The sequence below is a fragment of the Antrostomus carolinensis genome, unplaced genomic scaffold, assembly GCF_000700745.2.
Source record: "Antrostomus carolinensis isolate BGI_N321 unplaced genomic scaffold, ASM70074v2 scaffold1649, whole genome shotgun sequence".
NCBI lineage: Eukaryota > Metazoa > Chordata > Aves > Caprimulgiformes > Caprimulgidae > Antrostomus > Antrostomus carolinensis.
This window is the reverse complement of record NW_010340520.1, coordinates 106,263-119,063: the sequence shown is the minus strand read 5'-3', so window position 1 is coordinate 119,063 and position 12,801 is coordinate 106,263. Positions and strand designations below refer to the sequence as shown.

Sequence of the window (12,801 nt, the reverse complement as noted above, 5' to 3'; positions counted from 1 at the left end):
TGTCTTATTTTGTTTTGTTTTATTGTTTTCCTAAGAAAGCAGTGACTTGGGAATACATCTTGCCCATCTAGCCAGAGGTAAATGCTCTTGCCTTTGGTACCAACCACAAAAAGCTCCTTAGTGGAGCTGTTTCACAAGAATGACTGTGCCTGCTGCCACTCAGTAACTCATTAACTCATCAAAAGAGAAGAAAAAAGCCGTGTTGCCAGTGCTTCCTCTCCAGTCTGAAATTTTCCAGCACAGACACGGTTTAGGCAGCTTAGCATGGAGCTAATTGCCTTCCAAAAGATCTTTTTGTCATGGCTGTTGTTGTGCCGTTGCTGGGTTGGGACTGCACTCATTAATAATCATTTTAGCATATGAAAAGCTTGTAACGAATCCATGTGCTGCAGACAGCAGACACAATTACAGCAATAACATCATTAGGGTTATGCAATAGCCGGCTGTATCCAGACCACTGAAGGAGGAAGAGATGCATGAAAAGGATGAGGGGGACTCTTATAGCAGAGAAGGGTTGAAGGAAAGCTTGGGAACAACCAAGCAGGCAACTGACTTTATGGGATGAAGTGAAGCAATGCAAGGACATGCTGTCAGTTCTTCTGTTGACACAGTATGGCAGTTTTAGCTTTCTGGGAGGCATCTGAACTGCAAAGTTTGCATTTGTGTTGATTCAGCTACAGGCAACCACAAGACTCCGTTAGCCCTGACTGATCCTATTTCAGAGAGAGATTCAAGGCCAGGCTGTTGAATACTGATTGGACTTTGACAGTAATAGCATGACAGCTAAGCAAAAGGTACCAACCCCAAAGTTAACTGAAGACCTGTCAGTTCTTCCAGAGAAGAACTAGAAGCCTTGAAGAGCTTGAAGGAATGATTCTGTCTGTGTATGCGTCTCCTAGCTAGGTCAATGATTTTATTTTGCATGTGCTGCTTTTCATCTCAGAATAAATGGTAGAGAATGGATGGGCAGCACTGAGTCAATGCCTGAAGAGTGAATCGGTGCACAGGTAGTTTCTCTGAGAGAAGAAACCACCTGGTGTCATCTCAGTGCAGAGGATGTGTGGGTTTGAAGCTGTACCCTCTACCTATAAACACATTTTCATCTTGCCTGCTGCAAATTGCACTATATCACAGAATCGTTTTGGTTGGAAAAGAGCTTTAAGATCACCAAGTCCAATTGAAAACCTAACATGAAAATACTGGGAGCTTTTTGGAGACATAAAGTGAGCAAAGACAAGCAAACAGTCTTCAGATAACACTGAAAGCTACAGCAGAGAGGCAGGGAATGAGATGTACCCCCTGCCCCTGGGGAAGCAATGAGACGTCATGGGCTTTAATTACAGCCAGGGAGATTTTGGCGGAAAACACTCTGATGGAAAGGACAGAACAGCACAGGAATGGATTGCCTGAGGAGAGCAGAGGGAGGCCTTTAAGAAAGGAGTAGACAAGCATCTGTCAGGAATATTTTAGACAGAACTGATCCTGCCCTGAGGCAGGAGCTGGTCGGGTTGATCTCCCGAGGCCCCTTCCAACACTGGTTTTTATTATCTCTACTGACAACACACCCCTACATTGACCCTTGGTATGCTATATCTTGAACCTTCTTTCTGGCAGGGAAAGGAGACACAAAAGACTGCATTTTTTAAAGTAGAGACAGGATTTGCACCTGTCATTTGATGCTCTCCTTTAAAGCCCTTGTATTCACCTCAATGTTTCTATTTAAGACCTCAATAACTTACAATGCTAGGGTGCATGCAACTTATAATCTTAATTGCACTAAACTAGTCCAATTTGTCTTTCTTTCTAAAGCTAGCTGTAAAGTGACCAACAAACATCATAAGCACTGCACTGGAAGAAACCATCTATTGACTACAGAGTCCTGGAACCACAGGTTGACAAGTTATATAGGTTAGATCCCAAATGGGGACAGATTATTCATTCCACATACTCCAAACCTACTCCCACAGCACTTTCTAATGAGCTTAAGATATCAACATCTAGAGGCTAATGTCATGTAAATCATAGTTGCTTCAGGAAAAGGAAAGAGATGAGATCATGGACCCAAGACTTGGGTACCAACACCTAGGTCAGGTAGTGTATGGACCCAGGTTAACATAATAAACTGCAGATATTATAATTCTGAATTGCATAGATCAGGTCAATTTAAACCTCTTTTAGTCCCAAACTTGGAAGTCTATTTTGAACAGTCTTCATTAGAAGGCTCTCAAGGTGTTAAGAATTTTTGCAATGTCTCCGTTGACTTTCAGCTTTTCTTTGAGGGGCTATATTTAATGCATAATAAGCAGCCAAAAGGAGATCACTTCCCTGTAGGGATAAGAAAAAAGCACCAGCTCTTCTCCTTGCAGCACTGCAGGTATTTTGGGCACCAGTGTGCAATGGGAAAACTCTTTGGCTTCTGTATTTTATGCTCTGCCCCTTTTCAGTCTCCCACATCCCTGCCTCCATGCCAGGCTTCGGTAGGGAAACATCTTATTGATTGTGATGCAGGCAATTAAACGGTGTTAATGAAGTTCAAACAAGTGTTATCATAAGCTTGGCAGCATAGAGAGAAATGAAAGGTCAGCCACAGCCCTTTGTCATCTTTTCAGTGTGGTGTTGAATGCTAATGAGACAGTCCCAATTAGAACAGGCTCCCCTTTGTATTGCTTGGGGATTGCATCAAATGCTCCCAAATTCTCCAGATTTCTAGGCTCAAAGGGGATATTTGAAGTAAACTTGAAAAGATGCAGATCTGAAGCTGCTCTAATGTAAATTCTGCAAAGCCTATGGAGTTATACTAGCAGAAGGCAGATGAGAATCTGGTCTGCCATTCCCATTCTTTTCCTCTTTTTTTTAATTTTTTTTTCAATAGACTCAGATAATGATAATTGAAAAGCCTCCAACTTGTTTTAACTACCATTTGACTCTTCATGGCTTCAACAAAAGCCAAATAGTCTGTTCTCATTTCCTAGGTTAATTCTCCCACCTCAGTCAGGCCTCATCTTCTGCCCCAGGAAATCCAGGTTGTGGTTGCACCTAGATACTTTCCAGCCATGTGTTTTCACAGTGAAAGAGTCCTGGGTGTGTAATCTCAGAGCTGAACTTGGTTTTCTCCAAAAGTCAGGATTTCTCAGTAGGATTGTTTCAGCAGCTAGAGTCAACCTCTGCTTCCAGCAGTGTTAAAAAAGGACTGTTGAAATCAAACTCCCAGTTGACTACCATGTGGAAGTAGACCATCGATCAGGCCAGAATTGATAGCTATCCCAACATAAATTCACACTTTAAAGAGGCAGAAAGCTAATCTTTGAAGGATTGAAGGTATGTGCTTTTACCCATATCTCCTTCTTGTGCCAAGGTCATTCCCTGCTTTGAGTTTTGTGAGTCCGAAAGGCACACTCCACACTGAGAAACCAGGAGTTGCAAAGGGAAGGTTTGGAGTAACCCAGCTCAGCTACCATTTCAACAGACCTGTTAAAAGACAGGAGTCTGTCTTTACTCCAGTGTGCCTTCAAGTAGGGTTACAATCTACCACTGCTTAATTGCCCTCTTATTGATTCTTCTTCATCAAAGAAGTTTGTTTGATTTCAGGTTCTTCTGAATTACTCAACCACTTCTCGAACTCCCTCACTGAAAATCTTTTTATCTTATGATTCGCTCTTTGAAGAAGTCTAGTGGTCTTGAAGGATGCTGTCTCCAGCTGATGCTGACTACAGAAATAGCTCCAACCAGTACTGGAAGTCATTGGAGTTGGAATAACTCCCTCAAAGTATAGTTGCAGAATGGAGAAAAGGAATTCATTAACTCAGAGTAGAATTGAAATTATATTCTATTCATCCTTGATATGTTTTTCCTTTGATCTAACACAGCATCCCTGTGCCTCTACCTTAAGTCAGTGGAAATGACACACAAAAATATAAGCAGGGCAGAAGCTCTAACCATATTCCAAAACCTGCAGCCTCCCCTTAGGCTTCAGTTCAAGTTGTCAGATATCAGTGCAGATAATCCAGCACATGCTGGGCACAGAAATCCAGTGTTGTTTATCAGCAGCAGGAGATGTTATGTACCTAGTTTACAAACCTAGTTGTTCAGGAAAACTTCCATGGTAATGCAGCACCTATTGCTGAGGATCTCTGGGCAACAGGATTTAGCTCCAAAAAACTGTAAAGTGAAATCAATTTTGGGAAAAAAACAAAACAAAACAAAACAATACCCCAAAACAAACAAACCAACAAAATAAAATACGCTGTTCTCAAGCTACATACCTCAGTGTTTCACTCAAATGTACCAACTCCAGAGAGAAAAAATCAGCCAAGGTCACATATAAAACAAAGTATTTATCCACAGAAACCAACAACCCACCCCATGCAAGGTTGTCAGTAGAGTATGACACCTTTGGGTCACTGTTGCTGCAAACTTGATTTCTAAATGAATGTCAAACACCTTTTTCCTCCTATCCAGGTCAATCCAGCAATCAATCTCAATACATACTAAGAAACTTGGACACAGTACCAGAAGTAGGTCATAATTAAGAAAGGTATCTTGTAAGAGCCTTACAGGTTGCCTAGAAACGACATTTGCAGAAGTGTTTAACCATACCTAAAAATAATAGTCCAGACAAATCAGAGACCAATGGGAGCATTACTGTAAAAAAATGTCACCTCATGCCAACTAGGGGACAGAGGTCTTTGATCAGCTGTGCTCTCCTTTCACAAAATGAGAAAAAATCATCCCCACCAAAGGAAACATAGTGGTTTACAGCATAGTGTGCCTACACTAGCAGAGGTCTCCTATAACCTGCATGACACAGTACCAATTTTAGACAGTGTCTATGAAGTCACCCAGACAAATCATTGTTTAAAACTGGATGGCATTCCACGGGAATGATCTGTACGATTAACCCATCTTTGTATTTACAGTGTAGTAATCGTTCTCCATCTGTGCAGTTCCCAAACCTGTCAATAACACTAAGCAAGCGAAGCATATTGGAACATAAAGCACAGACCAACTTCTGCAAAGCTTGCTCCAGCAGACAGGCTCCTTCTGAATGGAGTGCAAGATGTGTTATTGTCCTGCAGAAAATCTTAGAGAAACTGAAGCCCCTAGATACTGCAGGAATACTTGTCTTGGTTGTATTCCCTGCAGAGCAGGTTTGTCAGATGCCGACCTTCAGTGCAGTAGATTGAACAGTACAGCTACAGGTCTTGCAGATGTGGATAAAACACTTGGAAAGACCTCTGACCTTTCAGAAAATACCTGCAGAGCTTCAGTCACCAGCCTGTCAATCTTATGGCATCTCATTCAAAGCACAGAAGAGCCTCCAAGGAAAGGTACTGGGCTCAGAATAACAGGAGATAATCGTATGACCCTTGGGATCTAGGCAGTGTGGGGACTGTCACAATGATGTTGAGAACAACAAACCACTTCTGATCTGTGTGGAAAGACTTAGAAGCCCACATACTTCCCAGGGCTCAAACACATCACCTCCCCTTCCTTCCTTCTTCTATCACTTCTCAACAGTTTCTCCTCAAGAGAAACAATGATGGCAAACACCTTCAGTTCACACCTCTAATTAAAGTTCTATCTCTGTATGTAAGGAATGTGGGAACAAAAGACTAACACAGAGCTTTCTACTTAGGCAATAACTAAAGAAAAACAGCTACCAAAAGGAATACTGATGATGCCTACTACCTCCATCCATGAAGCAGGACCTCATTGTAGAGTTTGCTTATGTCATTCCTGTTTCTAGAACTAAAACTCACCTTTCCACCCAGTTCTTGTAGCTGGGGATGTCCTTGGCATAAAGAAGCTTGTTGGAGGGTGAGTCTTTGCCCAGACGGTGCTCTGAGGTTGAACAGGAGTCCATGAAAGTCTGAGCCACTACAGAAAGGCAGGCATCTGTGATACTGTTCTTGTGGATGTCAAAGACGAACTGTGGGTTCTTGATCATGTTAACCCAAAACCTTAATGGCAGGCTGCAAGAGGGGTGGGAGGTAGGGAAGAGGTGAGTTCAGTCAGTGCATATTTCATAGGCTTTGTTATGTGAGGTGACAATAGTAAATGGTGGATAGGAATCAAAGATCATGATGTGGTGATAAAGATTCTGGGATAAACCTTGATATACAATAAATTCCTCCCCTGCAGGACTCTAGGGATGGCAGTGGAGTCACCTTGGGAGTGGCTTTTGGCCCTGTTATCCTTACAAGCCAGATTTTGTCAATCTTAAAGTCAATGCCATCTTATTAAAATTGCACATAAATTAATGGGAATATAATTGACATGAGGAAAATCACTCCTATACTTCTTTACTTTAGGTTGTGATGTAAAGTTGTTCCTGTTGGCTACTTCATCAGATGAGGATAGGCATTGCATCCACAAAACTTACAGGGAACATTTGTCATTGAGGGACTCAGCTTTTAGTCCTCCCAGCAACCCCATGGGAAGAGAGGTAGGTAGAGATCCTAGGTTGAGACTAGGTATGTTAATGGCATGCATTGTGTGCTGTGGACACCATGTGCTGTGAAGCTCCATAAGCCCATGTATGATTCGAGCACACTGGGCTTGAAGGAGTCATTCTGTGACAAGGAAAACTCTGTTGCTTCAAGAAAAAGAGGAACTGAAGAACAAGTGTTGCAACCTTTGAAATGAAAATGTATCTTCCATAACCAAGGAAATGTTATTCCAGTTGCAATCCAAAGCCTTTTTTTTCCTCTTTTTTCTCAAAAGAGCAGTTCATTTGTGTGAGATGCCCTAAGGTATCTACCTCCAGCCTTTGCCTCAAGCCTTTTTGTGTCAGGGCAAATGCATTCATGTGATCGTAGCTTAGGAGCTGAGATGTGTCACTGATCACAGAGTTAGACTTTTGTCTCTCTGTCAGGTAGACTGTTAAGTCTACTTTCACTGTCTGCAACTTCCCAAGAGGAGGTTTTTCTACAGCCTAACAAATTCACCTCATGTTCAAGCTAAACTCCCCAGTTCCTAAGTTACTTCCATTTGTTCATTACCCCCATGTGTTCACAGCACCATTAAAAAAAACATCTCCAAGTCCAATACATTGTGGGTAACATCAGGCAGTTTAACATGTTCTGACAGACGGATGACACAATGTTTTCCAAAACTACTTGTGTTCTCCTGAGCCATCAAAATCACAGAGCACATGTAAGGAGGAAAACCTCACATGGGTAATCCTATTAGCCAAGCAGCCTCTGTAGGGGAAAGGGCAGAAGTTCAGAAGAAGGAGGAGATGCTGGCAATAAAAGCTGATGTGAGTTGGGAAACATTTTAGGCTGGGAAGAGAGGATTCATCTTTTGAAGGATGAGGTGGATGAGTGAACCATGCAGAAGTTCTTCTACAGGTGTATGGATGGTAAACACACAGTGAGGATGAGCACAGAGTGCATGTATGAGCGTGTGATCGTGTGTATGGGTGTGGGGAGGGGCTGGGGGAATGATGTCCCTAGATGGGAATAATGAAGGCCGTGATGTGACTTCGAGTTAATTTAATCTGATTGAACAGATTTCTTCACACTGCCCCTTTTCCCACATAGACACACACTCTGCCTTCCCCCCTCCCCCTTTAAATAAACCTCCTGCTCATTTAATCTGAGTGGCTGCAATCAGCCTTAGATTAGCGCCGCAGATAATGTTAATAATATGCTAATGTTTCATTAGTTGAAAACCTCTTTGGTGCATGGGGTTTCTTTTTTTATGTCACTGCTCTGTGACGATCTGCCATCAGCATGGCTGGTAAAGGGGAAAAAAAGAAATAAAAAAGAGCTGGGAGCCCCATGGCTCTCCTCTGCTGTTCCTTTTATAGTCCCTGTATTTGCACAGGAGAAGGGGAGGGAACGATTCCCCAGGGGACTCTTTCCAACAGGGAGACTCAGTGTAGAGGAGCCTCAAAGATCTTTTCTCTCCATCGATCCTGACTTTTCCCCTCTGTCCCATTACATGTACACACAGGAGCTGCTGCTTGGTAGCTAGAGCAGGGAGCTGATGTCAGACTTTGTCACTGGCTTTGAAGGAGACTCACATCCAGCTCTAGACCCTTTAAGTGCTTATTAATATTTAAGATGCTGTCCTGGGTTCCAGCTGTCAGCCCAGGAGGGTATAAGTCTCCTATGGGTGTTGCACATCCCATGCAGTTGTCTGGGATACCTTAAAATATCTCAGATGGCACTAGATGCCTACGTGTGGACAAACAAATGGAGTTCTAGCCCCTCACTGACTATAATGGGAATTCAAACACCCAGTCTAGATGAAGGTCATGCTGCTGAATCCTCTTCCCATGCCTCCCTAGACATTCCTTTGGGCCTGGGGACTGCAGCAGTTGAATACTTCACCATTTTTCTTCCTATATCCTCATGAGATCCCTCAGAAGTACTGCCATCCCCATGCAATACAGGGCAAACTAGGACCTGCTTAGCAAAAGTGCTCCATCCTTGAGAGCATCCTTTAGATTCTGGGATCTTCTGACCTCCCCATCGTCTTAGAAGCATTGAGCCTGGAGCTCTGAACCCCACACCAGGTTCCTCAGCTCCCCCAGCAACCAGATCCCAAACCACATCTCCCTCTACTCTCCTTCCAGTCCAGGACCTGGTGCTGGACAGTACTGGGGTGTCTCACTCACCAGTTGCTCTTCCAGGTGTGCCGCACGTGGGGGTCATGGATGTTGTGCTTGTCAGCCTGTTCATCCAGAAAGTCAAACATGTATTTGATAGCCAAGGGAAGCGCACTGCCACGGTGAGCAGTGCTGAAGATGGTTTCAAAGAGGTCATCTACAAATTTCTGGAGGGTGCCCTGTTGGGAGAAGGAAGGAGAGAAGAACATGAGATACCAGGTAGGAAGAAGATATTGAATTTTGGTACCCCACTGAAAATAGAGTGTGTCTGTGGGTCAGACCCAGCAAGTGTGATTGAAAAGCCATCTAATATCTGTCAAATATGACATGAGTTGGAAATTTCAATATAGATGTCTTTAAGCGAGCATGTGCATCTTCAGAATATCCTTTACACCTGGTTAGCAGCCAGATGAGGTGGGTCAAGATGTTACCTGTTCTCTCTGTTACTAGCACTCCCTGCCAGGAAGGGTGGCTGAGCTGTGGTGGGATACCTTGTCCCATCTCAAGAATACCTTGATGGAGAGGCCTGGATATGTTCCCACCATGTTTCTTTCCTCTGCATGCTGTCCTCAACTGCTCTAGTAAATGTATCAGAAAAACCTACCCATTTTCTACACTGGCTTTCATCCAGAGCCAATTCTTAAGCTGGCAATAGCAGTCAGATGACTATAAAACAGAGCAGAAGGTGTCATTGAGACAAATGGGACAAGAGTGCCTGCAGAGAGCTGGTTGTTTTATACGTGTGAGTAGTATAATAAATAACAAGAACTTTATCTTAATCCCCAAGAGGTCTCCTCATTTTTTACTTGGTATGAGATAGAGGCAAACTGAAGTAGTGCATGGATTTATCAGGTACTGCTCTCCAGACCTCAGTAATGTCCACTGTAGAGAATGCAGAGGTGTCTACAGAGATCTCCTTATACTCCTTCGGAGGAGAATCCCAGATCCTGTGCTCGAAGAGTTGACCTTTAGCAAGAAGGTGAACAGCTGGAATAGCAAAGAATGACCAGACCTGGAGAAAAGGGCAGTTGAGGAGCTGTGATTACCAAATGAGCTGCAGACTGGGCTTGGTGGGGGGAACCACACTTCCCTTGCCAAATGGGGAGCCCTAACCCACGTTCAGAGCTCTGCCCTGTCACCGAGGGTGCACAGGCATTTATATGTGAAGAAGCCATATAGCTGCTAAAATAACCAAAAAGCAATCCAATGTCCAACAAATATTTCCTGAGATGCAAAATTTCCTCTGTTGAAAAAGAAACCCCTCCCCTTTCTCTGCAGTCCCAGGAAAGAAATTCTCCTTACTAGAAACCAAGCATCAGGTTCCACCAGAGTGGCTCAAGTTTACATAGCACCAACAAGCACTTAATTAGAAAGCTGGTGTCTCTTGCTGATTCACCACTTGTTTTATTCTTTGGGAAACAAACAGAGGTACCTTTTGCTTGTGTGAACTCCTACGGGGTGAACAAAGCCCTGAAGCACATGTCTGACTCAGAAAGGGCCCCTGAGGGGAAATCTTGTTGGTCTGACATGGAAGAGCTGCCTTCAGGTTCAGTTTCTGGAGGGAATTAGTTCTCTACATGCTCACCCACATAAACATAAAGAAAACCTCTGAGGCTTTTAGGCAAGAGACTCTAGATCTCAGAGGTCAGGGAGTTACCAGAATAAAAATCATTGTCAGTTTAACTAAGTATTCCCTGGGATTGTATTACTAGCAATTGCTCTCTCTCTCCTTTTTCCCTCCTTCAAATGGTCATGATGAGGAAAGAAAATTGCTCAGCCCAAGAGGGGAAACAATAAACTCCCAGCCTTTCTACTCTCTCTGTTGCTGTGCAAGTTTCACAGCTGCTTCCCTGCTGTCTTCATTTAAAAATTTTAAAAAAAAAGGCAAAAAAAAGGGGGGGGCAAAAAAAAGGCAAATTTGAGTTTGTGATCCGGAACAGAAAGCAAAAGTGATTTAGTGGTGGGGTAGGGGACATATCCCCAGATAGCATCAATCAGCACCAGTCCAATGCTTGCTGGTTTACACCAGCTGGGCCCTGAGCCCTGGGGAGCATCATTTCCTTGTTACATTGTGTGATCCATAAAAGCATCTTGATGCCAGGGAGCTGGGCATGTAGCAGCTAAAGACAAAACCATTTTATCTCCAAATCCCACTGTGATACAGACAGCCCGAGTGAGGATGCTGGGAGACATCAGAGACAAAATGAGTTGAGGAACAAATGTGCAGCTAAAACTGTATGGTAGGACTTAAGCATGTGATGGAGATCTGTCTGACGGGCAAACTCAGACAATGTTTGCATAACCACATGAAATTGTGTCTGTGCCTATTAACACCCTGACAAGAAATGATAAGAGTAAAAACTTCAGAGACAGGAGGAAGATTGGGCTGTTTGATCACTGTTTGCTTTAACTCTGCTCAGAACACTGTGAGACAACACTGTGATCAGCCACACCTGAGCCACAGCTACCCTATAATTTCCACTTCTGGGATGCATTGAGATAACTCTTATGTTTGATTGAGGCACAGAGACACTCTGTGCAGCAAGAGGATGTCAGAACTGCAAAGGGAGCTTTTCTCTGGTGATATTGCCTTCTTCCACATCTAACCTAGTCCCTGCAATAGAAGATCATTGCAGCCTCTTCATTAATGCAGACTTCTCCAAGGAGACCACCATTCACAGTGTGGAAGAGCAAATAAATGTAAACTCAGACACTGCTTTTGCCCACGATTTTGTAGAGCTCTTAGAGGTGAGTTAGGTGGAGGATAGTCTCAGTTAGAGATGAAACAAAGTGAAAGGCCTGAGATCTTTTGTCTACCCCAGAGAGAGCCAGCTGCAGCAAGAGCTGGCCATCTCCTTTGCAAGGAAGGGACAGAGTGGTGGTGAGTGACAGTAAGTTCATAGAATCATAGAATCATAGAATCATAGAATCATAGAATCATAGAATCATAGAATGGTTTGGGTTGGAAGGGACCTTAAAGATCATCCAGTTCCAACCCCCCTGCCAGCAGCAGGGACACCTTCCACTAGACCAGCTTGCTCAAAACCTCATCCAGCCTGGCCTTAAACACTTCCAGGGAGGAGCAGCCACAGCTTCTCTGGGCAACCTGTTCCAGTGTCTGACCACCCTCACAGCAAAGAATTTCTTCCTAATATCCAATCTCAATCTCCCCTCTTCCAGTTTAAAGCCATCACCCCTTGTCCTGTCACTCCCTGCCCTTGTCCAAAGTCCCTCCCCAGCCTTCCTGGAGCCCCTTCAGGTACTAGAAGGCCACTAGAAGGTCTCCATGGAGTTTTCTCTTCTCCAGGCTGAACAGCCCCAACTCTCTCAGCCTGTCCTTGTAGGAGAAGTGCTCCAGCCCTTGGATCATCCTTGTGGCCCTTCTCTGGAGTTCTTTCTGTGCAGATGGTGGCACTTAAGCCAATTTCTGTGGCTGTCACAGAGCCAAAGTCCACTGTAGTAAGTTTTAGATCTGTCAGCTTGAGTGATCTCCACTTGTGCCAGTGTCCTCCTCACAATGCTGCATCCCCGACTATGCTAAACGCTCACACATTGCCCTACTACAGAAGTTTTGCAGGCACCCACGTAGGAGTCTGGTTTCCAAGATTTTGTGGAATATGGATTGAGCAGCTGGGATTTTATCAACTTTCCAACACAGCCTTTGTCCTCCCTGCCATGGGCCATCTGTGGTAGACTTGCCATAGGCCACCTGCGATGTGGGAGATGTGTCTGGATGTTCAGTTCATGCTGTCCCTGCTCTGCCCTTGCCTGACTTAATCTGTATTTTCTATTTGGAGGCCCTGAGCTTTTCATGTCTTAGTGGGGATGGGCATCCAACACTCTTTGCTCTCTTTGGATCTGGTCACCTATTACAGTCAATTTAACCCCCTGCCAAGTCATCAGCACGAGTCTTTATGGGACCAGTGAAAAAATGAAGAAGAAGAACTTGCATCACAAAACTCAGGATTTTGTGGTGTAGGAGCTCATTTCAAACTGTGAGGTGTGACACAACCTTGGAACCTGATCTCAGTATATTTACTCCCTAGCTCCTCATTTTCTCAATTTTGGTACAAACTACAACCAGTATAATCAACAACCACTGCAGCTACCTCTGTGCTGACTTTCTCCAGTAGTCTCATGGCCCTGGATTCTTTACTTCTCGTTGTTCTTTAATGTCCCTCTTC

At 43.9% G+C, this 12,801-nt stretch overlaps 1 protein-coding gene across 1 annotated transcript in view; it reads right to left on the bottom strand.

Moving 5' to 3' along the window:
• The window catches only part of LOC104531307 (plexin-A4), a gene marked incomplete at its 5' end in the record, with an annotated part of 117,462 nt that overhangs the window by 5,032 nt on the left and 99,629 nt on the right, over window positions 1–12,801 (bottom strand). Inside the window, 2 exons of the mRNA XM_010176159.1 lie at window positions 5,760–5,972; window positions 8,627–8,796. Coding sequence (XP_010174461.1) covers window positions 5,760–5,972; window positions 8,627–8,796 — 383 coding nt within the window. The remainder of the gene's footprint in view (window positions 1–5,759; window positions 5,973–8,626; window positions 8,797–12,801) is intronic.